Genomic DNA, 23,898 nt, shown 5'->3' on the forward strand with positions numbered 1-23,898 from the left:
CTTACCAGTTGGCCCTAGGATGGGTAATTAGGGAAAGTTGTTTATGAGAGATACACACATTTCTCTACATTTGAGACGCAGGAAGTTGTTCCTCTCTTCATAGGTCAAGGGGTCGCTTCCCCTTTTGCCTCCACCTGGACCAAGTCGCAGATTAGGTTGAATTTGAGACCCGGCAGGGGTCGCTGCTGCCCATAGAGAGACCGAGGGAGCGTGGCAAGAGAAGCCTAGAATCTTTGACATCACATTAAGCTCCTCCTTGCACGCACACATTAGACACACACACAAACATATACAGACAGACACACACACACACACACGGACCGCGTACTCTTCTCTCCCGGCTTGCTCTCGCTACCCCCGAGCCGGCCCCTCCCGTGGCAAGTGTGTGCCGGGCGCAGCCTGAGGGACCCGGCGCACAGCAGGGGCGGCCGCCGCGCCTCCAGCCGGACCCGCACGCCCCAGCGCTCGGCGACGGCAGCCGGGACTCCTCGCCGACACCCCGGGCTCGGAGCAGCCGCGCCCGCCCCCGCCGGGGCTGCAGGGCGCCGGGCCGCCACCCCGCACGCTCCCGGGCCCCCTGCCACCCCTATGAGAGAAGGAGAAGCCGGGCGAAGGAGCAGGACGCTCGGCAGCCGGACTCCGCCGCAAGCCCGGAGCGCCCCCTCCGCCCGCGGCCCGCCGGCGCCCGCGAAGCGAGATGCAACCGCCGTGCTTCGGCTGAAAAGGGAAGGGGCCGGCGCCACCCGCTCGCTCGGAAGCCGGTCCCCGCGGCGGCTGCGCGTCCCGGCCGCGGCCCCTCGGGCCCGGGAGTGAGCAAGAGCAGGAGGAGGAGAAGAAGGACAAGCGGCCGGCCCGGCGTTGGCCGGGGCTGGGGAGGAGGGACGGCGCGGGGGGAGCGCGCCGGGGGCGGGGAGGGGGCCCCGGCGGATAAAGATGGCAATGTCTCTCATCCAAGCGTGCCGCAGCCTGGCTCTCTCAACATGGCTGCTTTCCTTTTGTTTCGTGCATCTGCTCTGCCTGGACTTCACCGTGGCCGAGAAGGAAGAATGGTACACCGCCTTCGTGAACATCACCTACGCCGAGCCCGCGCCGGACCCCGGGGCCGGGGCGGCGGGCGGCGGCGGCGGCGGCACCACCGCCGAGCTGCACACCGAGAAGACCGAGTGCGGGCGCTACGGGGAGCACTCGCCCAAACAGGACGCCCGCGGGGAGGTGGTCATGGCCAGCTCGGCCCACGACCGCCTGGCCTGCGACCCCAACACCAAGTTCGCCTCCCCGGCGCACGGCAAGAACTGGATAGCCCTCATCCCCAAGGGCAACTGCACGTACAGGGATAAGATCCGGAACGCGTTCCTGCAGAACGCCTCCGCCGTGGTCATCTTCAACGTGGGCTCCAACAACAACGAGACCATCACCATGTCCCACGCAGGTAAGCGGCCCCGGCGGGCGCGGGGCGGGGGAGGGGAGCCAGAGGAGGATGGAGGCGCCGAGAAGGATCCAGCGCCTGCCTCCTAGCGCCTTCCTGCGAAGTCCGTGCTTTGCGAAAGACGCGTCTCTGTTCCTCGGACCTACTAAGTTTTGCTCTGCGTCACTTCGTGGGGTTTACAAAGAAGAGAGGACTAACAGCATTGGGGGCACCAGAGAATGCATTCCAATTAGCATCGCGCCACTCGGACGAAGGTTGGCCGAGGGGGGCTAACTTTTCCGAGGAGGATCTGGTAGGTGGGGCGTGGGGGGTAGGGTTCGGATGTTGTTCTCGGCCAGTGAGCGGCCCCGCACCTGTTTGGAACCGGGAGATCTGATAACTCAGCTCTTCACTTGGGTGTGTGCATCAGGTATACTCCTGAGGCCGGCGTTTGTGTATCAGGAGGCGGGTAGGGTTACTGGTGCTGGCGCTCGTCACTGCCGACTTGCTCAAGTCGGGTTTCAGCTCTTCGTGGGAGATTGAGTACCGCTCCTCCGACCCCGCCCCGCGCCGCCCGCTGGGTTGACGCGAGTCATAAATAATACCGAAAATCCTGTGCTCTGCCAAGCTGTCATCCGGAGGAGCTGACAGGCGGGCACGATGGTAAAGAGTAACAATCCTCAAAAAGCCACCAAGAGCATGGTGGCCGTAAAGATATGCCTGCTTTTACAGTGTTGCATTATCCTTTGCTCGCTTGGGAGGTTAAATATGATGAAGGTTTTCTTTATGGCGAGAAGATTTCAGGGTAGAAAGAATAAGCTTTTCGTAGTGATTGCAGGGTGCCGGGATGAGAAGTCCATGACTGTCCTAAAACTCGCTCTTTCCCTGTATGCCTGACATAACAGTGCTTCCGTGGTAGGAACAACAAAGTCCTCCCCAGGCTTGTCAGCAAAAGCAGCTCGTTTTAGCAGCCTTGCCTCCTTGAGTCCAGGGTTACTTGTTGTTTCTGTGCGTCCGGAGAACCTTGCCCTCCTTCCCCAGAGGGGTTGCTGGGTTTGAGGCTGTGGCATCCGGAAGGAGAAGGAAGGAGTGGAAGTGACAGATGCATTTTCTGACTGGAGTCACCGAATCAAAACATAACCAAAATCTGGCTTTTAAAGAAAATAAACAGTTAATGCTACTGAAATGGAGTACCAGGCTTTGGCCTGGGGGGTGGTGCATTCTCTGGGGACAAGTTTTCATTCCCAGAGCTCATGTCACCTATTAGGGAAATGTACAGTGGGTTTGCCTTTGGTAGTCAACACCAGCTGTTTCAGACAAGGAACTTGTTAACCCTAATGCAAACAGGTGGAGTGGGGAAAGGTCAGTGCTTCTAACACAGGGGCCAAAGATAATGCAGTGTACTAATTCATGAAAAGGAGGAAGGGACAGTTAACTTCTTGGAAAAGTTAGGATAGAGCACTGAGGAACATTTGGTATACTTTCTTGAGCTCAACAGTTTTGTAAGTGAAAAGACTGTACTCTGACCTTGAGTCATAAGAGCACTATTTAAACTTTATGACAGTCAAGGATTTGGAGGACTATGGAAAGAGCGTTTTAAGTCATGTAAGGTATCTTTAAAAGCATATTTAATATATAAACCTCCGTGGGGGGAGTGTGAAGGAGGGTTTTTGTTATTGTTGTTCTCTAAACTCGCAGAAGATTGTTAGCTGACTTTGCAGGATCCTTTAAATGTTTCTTTTTGCATATGCGTGAAATCAAACTCTGCAGCTTGGAGCACAAAGTTAAGAGGCATCATTTATTCCTGTCTAAAAAGAACTGCCAACACATTGGGTCAGTTAATGGTTCGCCTGTTTTTAAAGGAAGCCATAAGCTGATTTGCCACACAAATGATGCTTGATTAAGATGTAGTGAGAATAAATAAAGGGCTTGGTGATAATTTGAAAGTTAGGCTAAAAAAATGTCAAGGAAATTCTCTACTAACTGTTCTGTTTGCAAAAATGTGTTAACGTATCTGCTAATAGCCGTGAGGCTTCCATATTATCATTTGGTGTATTGCCACTTTAGGAGACTGGATTCACTTTAGTCATAGATTGCATTGATTTCTGCTAAAGTCTCATTATAAGGAGATCCATGACAGGGTGGCTTGGCGAACTTTTAACTCTTTCTACCTGAATGTGAACCAGTGCCCGCGCTGGTCTGGCTGTCAGTATGTTACACTTAGCTCTAGAATGTGAAGGCTTTACTTTTTCTAGTTGAATTTAGAATTGTGACTCAAATTTATCTTAGGAAATGGTGTACATTTTAGATGCTAATCAAATATTCTTATTCTGTGAACATGGGATGCAATATAACAGAGGATCCTTACACTTGTGAACTTTTTACTTCAGTCTCCAAAAAGTGAACATCAGCCTTTGCATTTTTAAAAAATCTCACCTCTCCTCTAGATCCTTTATTTTCAGCACTGATAGCTTTCGGGTGAGGAGAAAGTCTGAATTTAGTGTTATGCACCCCACTGTGTAATATCTATGCATTTGCGGTGATGTGACCCCAACACACCCACTATCTTGAAATTCAGTTAAATAGAAATCATTTCCCCTTCCCCTTTCCATAGAGCCTTTCTTTCTGATTTTTCCTTTCCCGCTTATGATTTTGGGTTTCTGACACTTCTGCAATTATGGTTTCTCATTCACAAAGACACAGATTATCCTGGGATAGACTAGTAGCTTTAGTTTGTAACCATTTCTTTTAAATCTCTCTAAAAATATGAGCCCATTGAGAGAGAGTTCACATAGCATACAGTTCACTCATTTAAAGTACACAGTTTAATGGCTTTTCCTCTGCCAACAGAGTTGAGGACCCTCACCACTGATTCCAGTAAGAAGCCCTGTGGCCCTTAATAGTTACTCTTCATTACTCTCCAATATACCAGCCCTAGTTAACCACTAATCTCCTTTCTGTCTCTGTTTGCCTATTCTGGACATTTCATATGGATGGAATCAAGTAATATGTGTTCTTCTGTGACTGGCCTCTTTCACCAGCATAATGTTTTCAAGGTCTGTCAGTGCTGTAGCATGTCTCAGTACTACATTCCTTTTTGTTACCCAATAATATTTCCTTCTATGTTTATACCACATTTTCAAAATTCATCAATTAATGGACACTTAGGTTCTTTCCACTTTTTGGTTATTATGCATAATGCTTCTGTGAACATTCATGTACAAGTCTGTGTGTGGACATTTCTTTTGGGAACACAGCCAGGTGTGAAATTTCTGAAAAGTCTGGGTCATACGGCAACTGTATGGCTTAACCTTTTGAGGAACTGCACGATTGATTTCCAAAGAAACACACCATTTCACAGTTCCACCAGCAGTGTAGGAGGAACATTGAGTAGGTGGAACATTTCTCTACATCCTCATCAACACTTGTTGTTATCTATCTTTGATTTTGGCCTTCCCAGTGGTTGTGAGGTGGTGTCTTCATTGCCGTTTTTGTTTGCGTTTCCGAGGACTAACAGTAACTTTTTAACATAATATTAATTCTTCCTCTGCTTTTCCTTTTTCTCCTTTTTCCCTTGCTCGCCGTTGTTTTTTCAGCTCAAACACGTTTTGTCTTAAAGAAGAAAGGAGATTAATAGAGAAAAGAGATCTGTCTCTTCCAATTATGAAGGAAAAATAAAGCCCATGGACCAGAGACTTTATATGTCCCCTCTAAAAGGATGTGAGGAACTGCATCTTTCGTGCTTTAGAGAACTTCTTCCCAGGTTGGCTTTGTGAAAGAGCAACCGGAGGGCTTGAGTAAAAAGCTATGTAGAAATCCAGCCTCCACCTGAGAGCCCCAGAAGTACACTTCCAGGTACAGGTAAAAGCAGCCAGACCCGGGCTTCCCTGGTGGCGCAGTGGTTGAGAGCCCGCCTGCCGATGCAGGGGACATGGGTTCGTGCACCGGTCCGGGAGGATCCCACATGCCGCGGAGCGGCTGGGCCCGTGAGCCATGGCCGCTGAGCCTGCGCGTCCGGAGCCTGTGCTCCGCAACGGGAGAGGCCACAACAGTGAGAGGCCCGCGTACCACAAAAAAAAAAAAGCAGCCAGATCTAAACCATCTCCTTGGAGCTGGTCAGATGCCTGTGAACCGTGAGGGAAGTGATAGCAGCCATTTCTAGAGGCAGTTTTGGGAAGTGGTAAGTTAGCCGTTTAGCCTCTCGCCAGCCCGTTGAGTTTGTGTCCTGCTTCTGCTACTTCCTCACTGTGGATCTTTGAGCAGGTTAGCCTCTCAGGACCTCAGTTTCCTCATTTGTGAGATGTTTGGTATGAGAATTAAATGAGTTCACACACGTACAGTGCTTGCGTCCGTAGCTGGCACCTAGCCGTCAATACATGCTAATTCTCATAGGCATTGTACACAGTGACACACAGGAGCTCCTGCATGGATCACCAGACCCCGGGGGTCACCAAGGCTCTGGCAGCCTTAGCAAAGAGCTCTGTATTGACCCTCTCCTGCTTTAGACACCAGAGCCATCGTGCCAGTTTCTCTTTGTGGTTTCTGTGATTCGAGACAGGGTGTCCCAGCTCCCTCTGATGGCTGGTGAATATTTGAGGATTCTCCTGTGGCATTTGTGCGTTCTCTTGGGTTAAACTGAAATCTCATCAGAGCAATAGGAGATGTATCTATATATGGATTACATATATTTATATGATAAACATGGTAGATCAGTAAGTGTTTGGAGGTGGTTAAGTGTCTGAGTTGTGATGTTGAAGAAATGATGCATTTTTTTTTTCCTTTTTTGAAGAGTGTGGTGTGCTATCTTCTCATCTTTCACTAGTACATAGTTAAAGGGAAAGGAGGAAACTAAACATCTAGGAAGAACTTTTGAGAGACTGGATTCCTAATAGTAACTTAGAGATGGAGCGAGGGAGGAGATGGTTGCAGTAACTATTCAGAAAATAAGCTCAGCCTTTGGCGAGGAGGAACCCAAGATGGAGTATATCTCATGTATTCTAGGACGTTCTCCAAGGTTTGAGGAGAACACGTAGATGTACTGAGGCTCTTTCCTGTGTAAGTGGGTGCTAAGATTTTAATTCGTGAGTTCACGCTACATTGACTTTAACGGATGAAGTCCACCTTTGCCTTAACCTCTGTAAAGGAACTAGCTGCTAGAATTTTTTTTTTCAGGACTCATATTTTCTAGAGTATTTTTGTGCAGTTTTGTTTTACATTTTCCTTTAAGTAATATGTTCACCTCTCTTCAGCAGAAGGTAGCCCTCTGCCTGTGTGGTGCCTACTCTGCGTCAGGCGTGTTGTAAGCACTTTGTGTATTAGGTCATTTAATTCTCACGATAACACTGAGCGGTAGGTACTGTGGTTGGCGCTGTCCAGGAAACTGAGGCTTAGACAGGGGAAGTGACTTGGTCATGCCGGTAGTAAGTGATGGAGCCAGGCTTGCAAACCTGAGCAGTGTCTCCTGAGTCTCTGCTTGTAGCTGCTGCCCCGTATACTTTCTCAACTTGAGAGGATACTATACAGACTAGCTGTGACAGTAATGACTTCATAATGGAGACAGGAAGTGATCTAAAGCTGATGCCCATTTCCGAATACTTTAGCACATCTATCACCCAAATGCACTTTGGTTGAAGGGCCTTTTTCTTCCTTCATAACTGGAAGAGGTAGCTCGCTTTTCTCTCTTAATCTCCTTTCTTCTTTAAGACAAACCATGTTTAAGCTGAAAAAACAAGCCTTGCAGACTGCATTTTTGCGACAGGAGAGATGGGACCTTGTGTTTGGGGCTGCTCTCCTCCAGACTGACCTCTGATTAACCATTTGGCTTCGGTCCATCACTTTCTATTCTGGACCTCAGTTTCTTACTTATAAAATGAAAGGTGTGAATTAGTTGAGCTCTAAGAGCTGCCTGAACTCCACAGTTTATTCCTTATATATTCAAAACCCAGGATATTTTTACTGAAATACAAATTTCTGGCTTCTGATGAGAAAATCTGATGACAGGGGCCCATGTCCCTGCAGAGCAGTGGCTGGCGGTTTAGGTGAACAGTGTGCCCATTACCTGGCCCAAAGCCCCATCACTACTTATGGCCTGGCTCTCGGCCAGCTCTGCTCCTATGTGCCCCTGGCCTCAACCCTGAGGCTTATGTATTTGGAACCTCAGCTTTATGGAGTCAAACTAGGGTTAGTGAGGAGAAGTTATAGAAAGCAGACTTGCTTTAGTAAAGGGAGAAAAACTCATAAAGTTAGAACTGTTGAGAGATGGAAGAGGTTTTCTTGGGAGGTGAAGCTTTCTTCTTGCATTCAGGTGGAAACTGATCACAGGATTTATGCCCAGAGTTCTGATGGGTGATGATGGAAGGGTCTCCCCAAGCCTGAGAGCTTGTGATTCTCTATCGCTTAGATATTTAAGAAACATTTCTTAGCAACAGCCTTGGTTTCCATTCCGTTTCCCTCTTAAGATACATATAGAAAACTTATTTATGCTTGGTCTTAATCTCCCAGGCCAAAGCAATATCACCCGCCTCACTTAGTATTTGTTTATTTATTTGGTGCTAAACTGTACCTCCTCACCTGGCTCTCTACCGGCAGGCAGATATCTAATAGCCAAGAACTCCAGGCTCTTGTCATTAAAAGCCATAATTCAACATCAGTGTTAAATAACATTATGGACAATGTAAGTCAGTATGGTCTGGGGACTTCCCTGGTGGCACAGTGGTTAAGAATCCGCCTGACAATGCAGGGGACACGGGTTCAAGCCCTGGCCCGGGAGGATCCCACATGCTGCAGAGCAACGAAGCCCATGAGCCACAACTACTGAGCCTGCATGCCTAGAGCCCGTGCGCCGCAACAATAGAAGCCACTGCAATGAGAAGCCCGCACACCGCAACAGAGTAGCCCCCGCTCGCTGCAACTAGAGAAAGCCTGCGCGCAGCTAACGCAGCCAAAAAAAAAAAAACAAAAAACAAGATACTGTATGGTTTGTTTACTCATTTCAGCTCATAGAAATACGTATCTGGGGATTTGGAAGGAATCCTACCTTTATCTTCTAATCTTTAGTAAGAATCTCATCCTCATCTCTCCTGATGCCTCTGTTCTTAAAAATCCCTTGGCTTCTCAAAAAGGAAGGAATTTTATGACCATGAAATCAGGAAAGATTCTAAAAGAACCCAGGACTCTATAACTTATTCTTTTAGTTTTTGAGAAAGGACTGATTATGTTTCCGATGCAATATTAATTTGTTTAGAAACCAGTCTCAACTTTTTAAAAGGAAGACCTTGACCTTTATTGTTGCATTTTTGGACATGAAACTTGGTATATAAAGAACTTAATACTTTGATAGCCCCTGAAAGTCTTCAGTTTATCCCCAGAAGAGATACTTCATTTTGTATATACTCAAAGGAGGACCTTCACTTATTACTGAGTGACTGAAGTGATGCTGAAATTCTGTGTATTTGATCACGTGAATTGAGAGGTGCTAAATTTGAGTTAACCTGAATAGGATTTGACTTTCATTTTATCTCAGATCTGGAGGATTTTGTGGTGATATAAGATCCAGAGAAATAAGGCTGCCTTGTGCTGTGTTATTGTTCTTCTACGAAGCTGCAATTACGGTGGTTCTATTAAATTGAAACCTTGTCTATAGGTATACTATCATCTTTTATTTTAAACTTTGAGGGGTTCATCACTTGGCAGTTTAACTTGTGGTGGGATAAGTGTGCTTTATAGATTGAAGTAAAAATATTAATGACTAGTATTAGATCTAGTTCTTTTATTTTTCTAGATGAGAGGAAAATTTTCTTTTACTGCTTCAAAAGCATTGGTTATAAATTGGTTTCTACAAGTATCATGTTTTTTAAAAAATCTCGTCTATTCCATGAAATAGCAGTATTTAGAAAATCTGTTTCGGTAGAAATAAGCATCATTTGTCATAAAATTAAAGCTTGTGTATCAGATTGTCAGGCTTTTCCATATTCAGTGTATGGACATATATTTCATGCTATAGATTTGAAAAAAGAAAGTATTTTTGCACTAAATGTATGGCTTATTCATGTTCTTTCCAGGCAAAGATATATAAAGAGCTCATATATTAGGTAAGATCCAGGAAACGTTTTCTTTCTTATTAACCAGTGCAGCCTCTTATCTCTCCATCATAAATGGTTTTTTACACACACAGTCCATGTAAGCACTATTGAAAAGGCAAACACATGAGGTTTTTCAGAGGTATTGTCAGTGAACCTATACAAATGCCTTTTTTTACCCATAAGTATTTATTTTCCCTGGTCCCGATTTTCTACAGAAGACGTTCACCTGGCCATTCTGTAACCATGAACTGACTACACCTGCATGCAGTTCCAAATGACCCAAAGAATAGCGGAAGAGAAAAGATGTTTTCCCCTTTACTTATCAAGGTGTTTTCTCCTTTATTTACCAAGGGGCCTGGAATGTTCTTTCTCCCAGATACGAAGGACTGTGCCTCTCTAAGGTCACTTCTCCGTGACCGCATCACTAAGGCACTCCTAGTTACTCTATTTGGATAGCAGCATACCTCCCCCTTCCCATCCCCAGCACACCCTGCCCCTCTCCCTGCTTCATTTTACTTACGCTTAGCATGTGTCCTCCGACCAGAATGTAAGGGCTACAAGAAGCAAGGCTTTCAGACAGTTTTTGTTCATGGTAAAGTTCCCAAAGACTAGAATGGTCCTTGGTGGAAATGGAAAGCGCTCAGTAAATCTTAAGATCTGTTAAATAAGACTGGAAAGATGGACTACGTTAACATGTTAGTCTCTAATTTCATGAAAAAAATATTTCATGACACTAACATTTTTTTCTTAGCTTTTGACTTATATAAATGAGGTCAGGGAGATTCTAATTTGAGTCTCCTGTTAAAATAATTGAGTCATTGTGTAGAATATGACATGAAGTGGGAGCCTTGTTCATGCCCTTCAACTCAGGAGAAAAAAGACATACCAGTAACAAGCAGAAGTTACAGGGTATCCAAAAATTTTGTAACCAAATACAATTCTGTGCATATGTTTATTGTCCCGTAACTTTAATACATATGTGTATATGTGAGCATATATTTTAAAATGAAAGACATATGCCTTATAGAAAATTTTGAAAGTATGGGACATTTAAAACGGGAGGAAGACAACCTCAATAACTCAACCACTCACCCACTAAACTCTAGTGTTTTTCTCATTCTGTGGTTACATATTTACTTTTACCAAACTGGGAATATATTGCATAGGTTTTCGTAGCTTTTTAAAATTTAAAGGCGCATGTTGAAACTTCCTCAACGTTTCTGTGATGTTTCTACTTTCCCCCTACATATAAACAGCGCTGCTGTAAATGTCTGTATGGGCCTAAAAATCGGTGCATCTCCGTGATTACTTTCTTAGATCAAGATCCTGAATATGGCACTAGTAAGTCAAAAGCTATTCATGTGTAGCTATAGAGCAGGGTCGTTTTGTTTTGTTTTGTCTTGTTTTTCGAGCCCATTTAGTGATGTCTTCAGTTATACGCTCACTCCCTAGTATGGCTGTCCTTTGAAGGAGAAAGAGTATCTGTCAGCTGACAGTGCCGTTGCAGGGTCCTGGCACAGCTTTGGCACAGAAGGTGGAGAATCAAAAGAGGAAAAAAGCCTCAATGATAGAATCATCAGGATTGCAGTTGGTGAAACCCCCACTGTTCCCCTCGATTCTTCTGTGTCTTGGGGATGTTCAGTGCAAATTGAACAGGGAATTAGGAAACTTGGGTTTCAGTTGCGGTTCTGCCTCAAATTGGCTTTACCGTTGGCAAGTCACTTCCCCTCTCTGGTCTCTTTCATTTGGTTTTCTTTCATTTCAACATGACAAGCAGGAGGCTCCTGGAGGGGAACTTGGTTTAGATCAGTGCTTCTCCATCCTGGTCGCACGTGAGCATCATCTGGGGAGTTTAAAAATTACAGACTCCCAGGTCCCACCTGCAGAGATTCTGATTTGTCTGGTGGTGGGAGGGCACCCTCCAGATGATTCTGAGGTGCTGCCGGGATTGACGGCCACCACGCTGGGTGAATCCAGAGTCTTCCTCTGGTTCTTCTATCCCGTGGTTCTTCAGTTATTTAAGAAAGAGTACTTTTTCCTTTGACGATATCAAAATCCTCCATGAAAAGAAAGACGTTTAAAATGTGTTCATTGTAACGATGAAAACTGATAGTAGGTGCAGTTAAGTATTACCTCAGGACATGAATTACTGACTCACTAATAATCGCCCAATTTTGGAGACCAGCACGAAGACAAACAAATGGCAAACACAGCCAGTGGAGGAAAGTACACATTCTGTAAACCCGGCAAAGAGCACAATAATGAGTCAGAAATGCCTGGACATTTTAATTACATTGAATTTGCTGGCTGAAATTTTCACTGAGAGGCTAAATGCTCGTTATTTTGATCGTAGGCCTCTCACAGAAGAGGTAGCAGTACCATGGTATTTTTCCCAAGTAGGGAGGACCCCATTTTGCTCATCAAGGTTGGCATTACCCAGTTTGGGGGGCAGTAAAGGGTGGTGGTGAAAAAGGTGATTGTGGTACCCAATTGTCCTTTGGGTCGATTGTCAGGGAAACAGAAAGCAACGTGGGGCTCAAGATAGAAGTTTGACGTCACTGAGTTGGTAAGAGTGAGATTCCACCATTCCAGAACGTGAGCACAGTGGTATAGGAGCTGCAAAAACTGGGCTCGTGCTGGGCAGAGAGGGCCCGGGAGCTCGGGAACCATGTGATTCACCTAAGCCTCCACCTGTGAAATGAGCCTCACGGGTCCCTATCACAGCTGTCATGAGCTCTTACACTACACGACGCAGCAAAGGGGCAGCTCTGAGCATCGAATATATGTTCACTCTCATTATTGTCAGAAGAAACATATTCAGAATCGGACTACATCTTACCAGCTTTATTAGCACCCACTGAGTCCCGGCCATCATCATCTCTGCCTGGACTGCTGCTATCACCTCCAGCCGCTGTCCAGCTCCCATTCCTGCCCCTGCAATCTGTTCCCCGTATAGCAGATAGAACACACTTAAAAAAAAAAAAAAGAAAACCAAAGGACATCACTCCTCTGCTTACATCTTCCAGGGGCGTCTCATCATACTTTGGACCAAGTCAGAGTTCTTGCTGTAGCCCCCAGGGTGTGACCTGATTTGGCCCCTGTATTCTGTCCACCTCTTTTCCAACCATACTTCCTCTCACCCTCCTACAGACCCTCTTTTCTCCTTGCTGGTCCTCAAATACACCAAACTTGCTGCTATCTCAGGCCCTTTGGAACCCTCTTCCCCCTCAACTTTTTGGATAGAATTATTATTCACACAGCAGATATCTCTTTATGCATCTGAAATATGTGAGGATGACTCCCAAACGAGACTATCTGGGAGACATTTATCTATTTCTCCCTTATTTAACCAACTCATTTTGAAAATTCAGCTTGCTTCTATGCCTCCTGTACCCTGAGGAAAATACCTTCCAACAAAAGGTAATTATAAAATCATGAGGTTTTATTACTTTTGTGAACAGGGAGAGTTACCAGGCACCACCCTCAATTTTTGCAGATTCCCCTCAGATACTCACCTGGCTCACCCCTCCATAGCGTTGCCGACTCTGCTCCGTCGCCCCTTCGTCAGAGTTTTCCGTGGCCGCATTAAAAACTTCATCTGCTACTTATCCTCTCTTCCCTCACCCTCCCTTATTTTTCTTCATACTATCACTACTTGAAATTGTTATATTACATCTTTCATTAATTGTTTACTGTCTGTCACCCCTGTGAAAATGTAAGCTCCACAAGGACAGGGTTCTTGTCTTGTCAACAGCTGTATTCTGAGAGCCTGGCACTCGGTAAATATCTATTGAAAGTATGAATGGATTAGTGAATGATAGAATATGAACCCATCCGCAGTTGTCAGGCGCATCACTCACTGGAGGGATGGAGTAATGACTTTATATTCCATACTTTTTATTTGCCTTATGTTGAAGGCAAGATTTAATTTGAGGGATGACAAACTTCATTTCTTCTCCTATGCACAGCAGAGCGAGTCTTGCTGGGCCTGTGCTGAGGGATTCATCTACTTTCTAACCCACACTTGACCCTTGAGAGTCATTATATCCTGAGATCTTTTCCTGTTCTCCTACCAGTGTTTCTGAGACCTAGTTGCCTACTCCCCAAGACCTACAAGCAGGTGCTTCTCTGTTCTGAGGAGTTTTGCTTTGGAGGTTCTGCAAGGGGACTTTTTACAGATTATAGAATAGAAATGTCCTTTGGAGTTAGCTGTTATCAAACACAGAAAGAAATCTGAAAGAAGTAGCTGGACATACATATTGCTGCCTGATGTTTTTAGGGAGATGGGCATCTGCTAGACCTGATACTCCAAGGGGACCCAAGTGTTACTTTAGAAGGAAATCTTAGAGGTTGATCGTAAACCTTACCTGTATAGTTTAAAATGAATCTGTCTCTGTAAATAGCAAATGACCAGTGAGATATGCCAAATTGTGACCTTTTGGGCAATGAGAGAACTGTAACAGAAAGGTCAAGTTTTCTGTGAAGTCAGAATAAGAGGCATTGGTTACGATAGTTGTTTGTTAATAGCAGTTGATGTTTGCTCTGGAATGAATTTAATCTCTTATATACTTGCATGCCTTTACTTTTTAGCCCTGATAAACTACATGCATAGAGAGTTTGAAGCAATTAGGTGATATTATCCTTATCAGTTTGAGCTTATTTCTATGGAAAGTACATCTACTGTATCATTACTTTGTTCTTTCTTCCTTTCCTAAATGCATTTATTATATGAAATGGATTCCACTTCACTGAGATTAATTTCTTACCTAGCTGTCCTTCCTGCTAGACTGTGAGCTTCCTGAGGGAAGACGCTGTCCACACCCAGCCGGTTACACTGGGCACTAGCACCCGTGTCTTGAATGACTCTCCGTCTGTGGTCATGTTAGCTAATCCTTCTGCTTAATCATGACCATCTGGATGCCATTCACTTGGTGGGAGGTACCTGGAGTTTAGACCAAATGTTTCAAGGAACAGATCAGCATCTCTAAGGCTCACCTTGCAAACACTAGACCTGTGCAGGAGAGGTCAGTGTTCCTCTCAAACAGGGCCATGCTCAGAAAAGTCATGAAGTGATGCTTTATTACAATCCAAAGTCTGCAGATTAAAAAGTCATTAGTCTCTTCTATCTTCTTGACCTCCGGGACTATCTTGAAAAGCCATTCACCTAATTAAAACCCGATCCTTTAAAATTAGAAAGTCTTACTCTCTTTGGTAAAACTAAATGAGTCATAATTTGGCTTACTGCTGTCTGAAACTAATCAATGTTCTTCTCTATTGAGGTACTATATTAAGTAAATCTTAGTGTCTTACTCATAAAAAGACTTTTGTGTTTCATTAACTTAGAGTGTGAAAAATACATTACATCGTAGGTAAGAAGAGAACAAGCCATTTTCTTTAGTGAAGCTAATGAGAACTCATTTTGAACCGGAGCATAACCATGAGCTTGCTTGCTATTTTTGTATTTAGCCTTTGAAAAGGTGGCACATAATTACTACAGCACAGTTTGTGCATTCCAGAATAAGTGATATTTTTGGCATTAAAATGAAATTTATGAGTAGGTTAAGATACTGGAACAGCACATGCTGTCACTGGTGTGTTAAAATAATTGCAGTTCATTGACTCATGCAAGTATATTCTTCTGTGTTTCCTGTTTGCAGTTTATCACTTTCACCACCAGAACAATTTAAGTAAGAAAACAGAAAAACAGCTCAAACTTTGGCCCTTGATTGATTTTTGGTAACTGAGATGGGACATATTCTTTAAAGGAGCAATAATCCCAAAATAGGCCATTACCTTGCGTGGCCTCTTTGGTAACCACCATGTTGCTAAAAAAGATGTGTTTGTCACTTAGGTTGACTGACTGGGGCGGGGGTGGGGGTGGTCACTGTCACCGAGCATTCATCCCACTGTCCTATGCTTCTGGGTGACTCTCAGCCCAGATTCCTCCCATCTTTTTCAGAGGAGTGGGCATTTCTGGTGAAGCAGACACACTGACCTTCTGGAGCCAGCAGCCAGTTTCAGTAAGATTATCTCAACACCAAGTAGCAAGCCATCTATAAGCGCATAGTGTTGGCCATTATTTAACACGCTGCCGGCTGAGAAAAACCCAAGGTATGAGAAAAACCCGAGATCATCTAAAACCTAAGTTGTCAAGGTCACGGGGCAGAAGGATTCAAATGCAGTGAATATGACCTGACCCTTTCCACCTGCCAGTGCCTTGGTGTCTAGCAGCTCAGTGATGGGCAACGTCAGACCATGCCTTGGTGTTCATGAGCTTAGGGCCAGACAGCAGTCCTGACACTAGTTCCCCAGGGACCGGGGCCTGTGGAGCTTCGACAAAAGAGCTTCAAGTGAGATGGCTGGACGCTAGCTGGGGAGCCTTCAGCGGCCACTGTGTGAGGGTCACGTGGCTGTTCTAAGTAGCCACTGAACTCGGTGTCTCCCACGCCCTGTCTTCTCCTTCCATAGGAGACCACTGAGGAAAATTCTCTTTTTGAATAAGCCAGGACATCCTTTCTGCAAGTCACCTCTTCTGGTTCCAGGCCCATATGTTAAAATTTATCACCTTGTTCATTAGAGCAACTCAGCAAATCTTTGCTGGATTGAATAAATGTTAGAACGAGGAGAATCAGCCCTCGTTCTGAACACACAAGGCTCTAAGCACTGCGTTAGGTGTCTTTCGTATTTCACTCCTTTTATACATCCTCTGAGTTGGGAACCTGCCCAGAGTCACAGATGGACAAAAGCAAAGCCGATATTTTAATCCAGATCTATATCACTTTCAACTATATTAGGAGGCGTGTAGGATTTCTTTGACTCTCTACTAATTTTTACGTTTCAATGTATTTTTTTATGAGGGGGGAACAAAAAGAAACTCCTTTAAAGATAATCTGTCTGAAAACATTGTTTCCCATAAATATTAGGTAACTTATTGTTTACCATTGTTATTAAATTGTATATTTGCAGCAATGCAATTCTTTCATTGCATGAGAAATATTTCTTAGGGACGTATAAGGTACAGACTGCTGTAGATTTAATTCACAAGTCAAACCTTGTGCTCCGTGGATATGGTAATGTCTTTGGTTATATTGAGTCCTTTTCTGAATATTTTGGCTTAAAGATAGTTAATAGTTCTCAGACTGACTAATTCCCATTAGTTAAAAACGCTGATGTTCTTAGAGAATTGAGTCAGGTTCCTATCTGCTAATTCTATTGAAGTAAATGGGTCTATGCAAATTTCTACCCCTAAATGTGACTTTGAGTTCTATAAATAAATCACTTCCTTTACATGTATCCTACTGTGATTTTTCCTAAATTTGTAATTACTATGAATATTTGCAAACCAATATAAATCCCATTTACCTGAAAGATATTTTAAGGTCAAAATAAAAGGATAACCCTGTTACTGTCACTATGGGAATTTTAAAAACGTGCGTGTATACATGTACATATAGTATATAGTTTAGAATTTTAATTGGGCTTGGATGTTGCCTGATTCACAGAATCCCAGAGCAGTTTTGACTGCTCATTAAATTGCTACCCCCTTGATTTTAAATAAGATTTTCTTTAATTGCGTTTGTGATTCTTCGTGCTTGGTAATTCGTCTATTTTTAGTGTGCCCTTTAGTTGCTTATTTTAACATAAATCCTAGTATTTTCACTGGTACGATTCTTAGTAGTCAGTATTCCTTAAAATATTTTTCCTAACGTACATACACTGTTTTACCATCTGCGCAAATCTCCCCAGGTAAGCTGGCCCAGAAGACCCTTGCAATGTGAACTTATGTCTGCCTGTAGACCCATGGATTTATAATTTTTTCTCTCTGGATTATCAAAATTACCCAGATATTATTTTTTTTAATTAACCACAAAACAAAAACAGACTTTTTCTGAAAGATTTTAGAGATCATCAAGTTTAATTATTTTATTTTATGGATTAAAACGTATGAGTTAGTTATTTTATCAGTGAAAAACACAAAGCCCCAAGAGTTTATGGCCTTACTGGAGACCCACACAGCAGGTGATATGTATGGTTGGGAGGAAAGTTATCTGTGAAAGATTGAAGGACCAGTCCCTCTGGATCAGAGTTCTCAATCGTGGCACTATGGGCATTTTCTGCCCAATAATTCTTTGTTGTCCTGTTGCTATAAATTTACTGAGAATCTTATGAGAATGCATGTAAAGCATATAGTATAGAACCTGGCACATGGTAAATGCCAAAGACATCATTATTAAATATGACTATTAAATATTGGTAATGCGCCAGTACGTAATTCAAGAACCCCTGTGTAGCTGACAGTGGAGACACATGGTATTTATTGAAATAGAAAACAATATTAAACTAGAAAAAAATTTTTAAGGAAACAATGAAAAAGCATGCTGGTACCAACAAAGATACGTACGTAAGAATTAACCCAGTTGGAGGAACTATGAAGAAGTCTGTCTACCCCAGTAGTTGTAAGCAAATGTACTTTTCAGGTCTGAAGCCGGCGCCAGCCAACAGCACTGCAGAGATGGGAGCTATATTTGGAGAGAGTGTTTCACACTGTTCCTCCCTGAATGATAGGCTAAAGAGGGAACTGCAGCAACATCCCCGTGAGAGGAGAGCTTCCAAGATTATCAGAGAGGAGGGAGAGCTGGAGCAAGTTTACACAGTGCGAACCACGCTGATTGTAATAGACAGCAGCATTGATGCGCTGGGATTTATCAAAAGGCAACCAGAGGGTCTGAAAGAACAAAACTGGAGCTCTCTACCTTTGCCCTTGGCCCTGTGTGATGACATTTTAATGATTCGACAAAAGAAAAAATAGATCTATCTAGCTCCCGTTTGAATGGATGAATTAATAGCTAGCTAAAAGGGTTTGATTTTTTTTTCTAGTTTTCTTGGAAATTCTGCTTATATGAGAAGGAGGGTAGTATACCATACAGGTGAGATCTCCATTTCACGGAGTCCATATGGCGTGGGTGTGTAGTCAGGAAATGATGGACCTCAGGACCACTTGCATGTACCATCGTCACCCAAGCATCATTAAGTGCAAAAGGAAACCAGTGTTTGTCAAGAATTCTCTGTGGGTCAGGCATTGTACTAGCCTGTCACGTCATTATTTAGATTGGCCGCATGGGTTAGTGGTTAGAGCCAGACTAAAACCAGACCACCCAGACTCACATCCCAGCTCTGCCTCATAATAGCTTTGCTACGTGGGACAAGTTAACCAACCTCCCTGTTTCAGTTTTCTTGTATGTAAAAATGGGAATAATAGGACCTATTTCATGGGGCTCTTGAGAGAATTAATGAGATAATATATGTAAAGTACTTATACATATAAGAAGTGCTATAAAAGGCATTTTATAATTAGCATTTTATAATTTTATGATGCTAATAAGAAAGCAAAGTAATACATGGTGCTAGCATTCACACCTATTTTAATCAAAAGCCTGTGCTTTTTTTTTCTGTAACATAGTGAGTGCTTCTACATGCTAATACTTAATGTGATCTGTACAGCATAATGATATTAAATTGAAGTCACCCTTGATTTCTAGGAACACTAAATGCTAAGATGTGTAAAGTACCTATTTTTCATTACTTATATTCATCCCCAGTTTAGACATTGGCTATAGAGTCTCTTAACCTTTGATATATCTAGGTGAAAGGATAGACATTAAAAGATTATACTCTTGGATTATACTTAATATATTTCTCTGTATTTGAAATACAGAGAAATAGTGCTTCCCTCAACTTGATTTCATTTATTCTTGTAATAGTACTTCATAGATGGAAAAGAGTCTATTATCTCGGCCTACAGATGAAGCTCAAAGTTTGAGTCCTAGCCAAGGTAGGACTGAAATTCACCTCTTCTCTTAATTCAAGAGTGTTTTTCACTGTGTTTACATATTTACTTAGCAGTTGGTAATTGAGCACCTACTATGCACAGGTGTACTAAATCCTGGCTATACAAAGAGCAAGGTACCTTTTTTTTTTTTCCTAAAACAGGTTACCGTCTAGCAGACAAGAAGGGTATAGTCCATGTGTGATATTATTAGTGTGAACAAAGTGCTATAGGAACACCCAGGAATGATTAAGTAGACCTGGAGATTTGAAGAAGGCTTTTTAGAGGAGGTGACATTTTAAAGTAATCAGAGTTGTGAGAAAAGTAGAAGATGGGAACACTGTAAGCAGAGGAAAACGTTTATTTGATTGTTGAGAGAAGGTGAGTGGGGCTGAGTGACAAGCAGATGGATGGTATGGTGAGACGAGACAAAAAAATATTATAGTTTGAGATGGGAAGGATACTAGGTAGTTGGACATTTTCCTGTAGGTGATAGGAAACCACGAAAGGTTTTTAAGCAAATATTGTCAGAGCTGTCTTTGAGAAAATCATCATCCTAACTCTGATGAGGAATGTATATAGGAGACATTGGCTTTAGAGAATGTAATTATGAAGCTGATAGCAATAGTGTAGAGATTTCAGAAACAATTTTGAGAAATTGATGTCTGACTGAGGGTGGACTCAGAAATGACAGTTTTGGATGGGTGAATGATGAACGACATTATGAAAAAGAATACAAGAAAAAGAAGAGGTTTGGAAGGAAAGCGTGGATTCAGTGTTGGGCATGTTGTGTTTGAGATCATCGAGGCTGGACACATAGATATTAGCGCCACTAATATAGCCCTGAGGGTTGAAACTGTGAGGGTGGATGGAACCAACCCCGGAGGAGGTGTAATGTGAGGCTACAGACAGAGGGTGAGGGTGGGAGGGCAGCATTTGGGGGCTAGTAGTGGAAAGGAGCTTTTTGGTTAGAAGAAAGCCAAAATAAAACTATGGAAACCTAGGAATGAGAGAATTTCTGTCAAGAGGTACATGATGCCACTTGTTGCCAAGAGGTCAAGAGGCTGAGGCTATGGGATTTGATGTGTGATGATGCACTTGGACCTGATGATGTCAAAAATCCCATCCAGTTAACATGCTGGGCCTTCATTTGGGAGTTTGCTCTAGATTCACTCAAGGGCAAATAATAACTTTAGGTAAATTGGCCAATCTGAAGAAATCCTTTAATTTACAAAACCATTACCAGAAGCCTTTTCCTGCGTATGGGTGTGAATTTGGTACTGCCATTTCTAATCCTGGAACTTCAGTCTCCGGAAACAAATTTGTTAATGGTTGGATTGTCTAGAATATATAGAATTCAGAAGACTTTAACTTCTAAACAGTAGGCGTACAGGGTTGGGATTATAAAAATGAGGGCAGCGCATAGTCATCATATTAGTATTTGGATTCCAAATCATGATGGGGATAAATAATGTCTGGAGTAAAGAAGTGTAGGGGTGTGTGTGTGTGTGTGTGTGTGTGTGAGAAAGAAAGAGAGAGAAAATAGATCACTATGATAGTGCTGGCAGTGCCTATGTTTGTATTTTGGTCTTACTGGGATGATTTCAACTTAGATATCCTTTGCAGACTCACAGACTCATGCTTTAGAATCTTCATCATTTGAATGATCGTTGTTCATGCCATTGCAAATACTGGCACTTCAGCAACAATTACTTTTTTTTTTTTTTTTTTTGCGCGTGAAGAGGTTGACAATTTGGGCTCCTCTTGTGTGTGCAACCAATTTGGATTTGGGACATTGAATAGAATCATCAAATTATTGTTGTTATTGTGTGGAGTATCATCTGTTGAAGGCTTCAGAGAGGGGGAAGCAATGTTTTTGCCCAAGCTTGAACATTACCATTCTTAACGGATAAAGAGATCTAAAGGCAAAATCTAGTCACTGGAACCTCGCAATCTTTTAATTAACTCTTTCCCCCCCTCTTGAAGAATGGAAACATTTCATAGCTCTTCTGCTGCCCGAGTGGCTACTCAGCTCTGGCTGCCAGTAGCTTTGTTGGAGATGATTCAAAACAGACAGAAGACAAAGGTTTCTGCCCTGAGAGCTTGGCCAGGTGATGGTGTCGGTGTGAGCAGTCGGAAAGATGGCTTTTGGGGTTATGCTTGTAATAAGGATGAGCAGATCCTTATTTGGATGTTTATTGGTGACCTCTGACCTGAATTGCGGGAGTCTCTGTTCTCTTTGTGCTCCCGGCCGCAGCTGCCAGCATTCTCCACTGGATTCAGAAGTGAAGCCAATTAGGTGATGTGCACAGACCAAGAAAATTTGACCTTCACTCCCTCCCATGCCCCTCAGCCTCATCACCTCTTGCTTCCCTTTACAATCCCTGATCAGAACAAACACACTGTCTCCATCAAGTATTTCCCTATTGCAGTGTAACCTTGTTAAATTATTACAGGTTTATTCAGAACTGAAGTAAAACACGACTTTTTCTGCCTGCAATCTTACTGCCTTATCCCTTAATAAAAATTAAACGAATGTCCACAGACCTTTGGAATTTTCTATAAAGGGAATCATTCTAGCACCTAAGGGAAAAGAACTTGATATCTAAAACGTCCACATCAGTGTTTCTGAGCTTTTCTATAAATAGATCAATTTAATTATATTTCCACTTGCCTCATTAACCTTTTATATTCTTTTTCTAGTTCCAGTTTAAAAATAAATTTAGGAGGTTGTATAGCACTCTTAAAAGTGAAACAGAAGGGGAAACTATTACACTTCACTGCACGTAGTTTGGGTAGCTATTATTTTGCAAAACGTGTGTTTTATTACGTAGCCATGTGTGTGTGTGTGAAAGGGCACAGTGGATTTAAAAGCCACAGTCTTAGATAATATCCCAGTGGTTCACCATGGTTTTTCCTCTACGTTATAAAAATCCCTGCCATGTCCAGCCTTATGAACCTGTGTAATGTCCCCTGTACCCGACAGTCCCAGAGCAGGCTGATACCCACTGCCGCCAGGAGGTTTGGTAACAGAGGCTCGCACAGAAGGGCTTCTAGGTAAAGGAGAGTCTTCCCAACTCGGAGGCTCGTCTTTCCTGAACTGAGACAGGAATCTCTCTAACACTGTCTCTCGACTGTGCAGAGGTGTTTATGGTTTTCATCAGGGGCAGAGGGCTGTGTGTTCATGCTGGAGAAGGGTCTCCAGCAATTTTCTCTCTTGTGAATGAGCAAATGGGATCTAGAATCTCTAGAGCAACAGGAGTACCATCGCTGGAGCCTGGAGTCCAGGAGAAAGGCTCTGTGCTTTCATCTCCAAACCATAAAGGATGATGGGATGAAGATTATGTCATTGGTGTCTTCATGCTGAAAGTGTCTGAGAAAATGGAAGTGAATGAGCCTATGACAGAGAATTGGGGGACAAGAAGGAAGAGCTTGTGGACAGGAAATCAGGACCCCTGGTCTCTCTCCAGGCTGTGTTTTCAGTAATACCTTGTAAGGAGGCACTTCTGTAACACCAGAACCACATTCTAATTACCCACAGTTTTTATTTCTACCTTTATTATTCTATTTGCCTAAGACCACTGCTTAGTGAACAGTGTACAGTTCATCACATGGTCTGAGATAAATTTCTCCACTGTGGCTTGGTAGATTCGGAAGTTAAAAGGCCCTTCCTCATGAATTATCCACAGGTTTATCTGTTGTCGCATCCCCTGGGTTGATGTCCAGCCGAGCCAGAGACGCAGGCCTGCTGTAGAGCAGTTTCTGGATCATGTCTGTAAACACTACCACTTAGGTAGGAATTTCCCAGCGACGGGGTCAGTGTTGACATCACTTCTCCCTGACTAGGAAAACAGCAAGCCTCCAACGGCTCCCTGCTTCTGTTTGGGAAGGTAGATGGTGGCTATGTGGCTGAGTATCTTGCTGAAAGCTGGAATGTTCATGGCATTTAGGAGCAGAAAGGATCAGGGAGCAGGTATCTGATGTATGAGTTACTGCTTTTCCTTCTGGTTTCTTACATTCTGTGTCTTTTGGCCATTCTAGGTTTTTTGAGAAGGGTCCACTAAGCAGTGAAATCCTAACCATTAGTTTTTTCTCCTCGTTAAGCGTTATTGTTATAGTTAACCGTATGGGTAGAGAAATGGCTTGAAGAAAAGACTGCAGTCTGGTTTTGTTTAGACACCATCTGTGGATATACTTGAAAGCCTATCGTGAATAAATCAATGTTCCTTGCATGCATACTGGTGCGGTACCCTCAATCAGATGACTCCCAGGTTACCAGCTGAGACTGAAAAAAATGTCAAAAACGGATCAGGGGCTTCCCTGGTGGCGCAGTGGTTAAGAATCCACCTGCCAATGCAGGGGACACGGGCTTGAGCCCTGGTCTGGGAAGACCCCACATGCCACGGAGCCCGTGCACCACAACTACTGAGCCTGCGCTCTAGAGGCCGCGAGCCACAGCTACTGAGCCTGCGCTCTAGAGCCCACGGGCCACAACTGCTAAAGCCTGCGCCAAGAGCCCCGTGCTCCACAAGAAGAGAAGCCACCGCAATGAGAAGCCCACGCAACGCAACTAGAGAAAGCCCACG

General features: G+C 43.6%; 1 protein-coding gene across 1 annotated transcript in view; it reads left to right on the top strand.

The window, feature by feature from the left end:
* The first annotated feature begins 244 nt into the window (after window positions 1-244).
* RNF150 (ring finger protein 150) overlaps window positions 245-23,898 on the top strand; it is a 239,482-nt gene continuing 215,828 nt past the window's right edge. The window contains exon 1 of the mRNA XM_079919608.1: window positions 245-1,429. Within this exon, the coding sequence (XP_079775734.1) occupies window positions 934-1,429 (496 nt within the window). The 5' untranslated portion in view covers window positions 245-933. The remainder of the gene's footprint in view (window positions 1,430-23,898) is intronic.

Source organism: Stenella coeruleoalba (assembly GCF_951394435.1).
Source record: "Stenella coeruleoalba genome assembly, chromosome: 4".
In the NCBI taxonomy this organism is placed as follows: domain Eukaryota; kingdom Metazoa; phylum Chordata; class Mammalia; order Artiodactyla; family Delphinidae; genus Stenella; species Stenella coeruleoalba.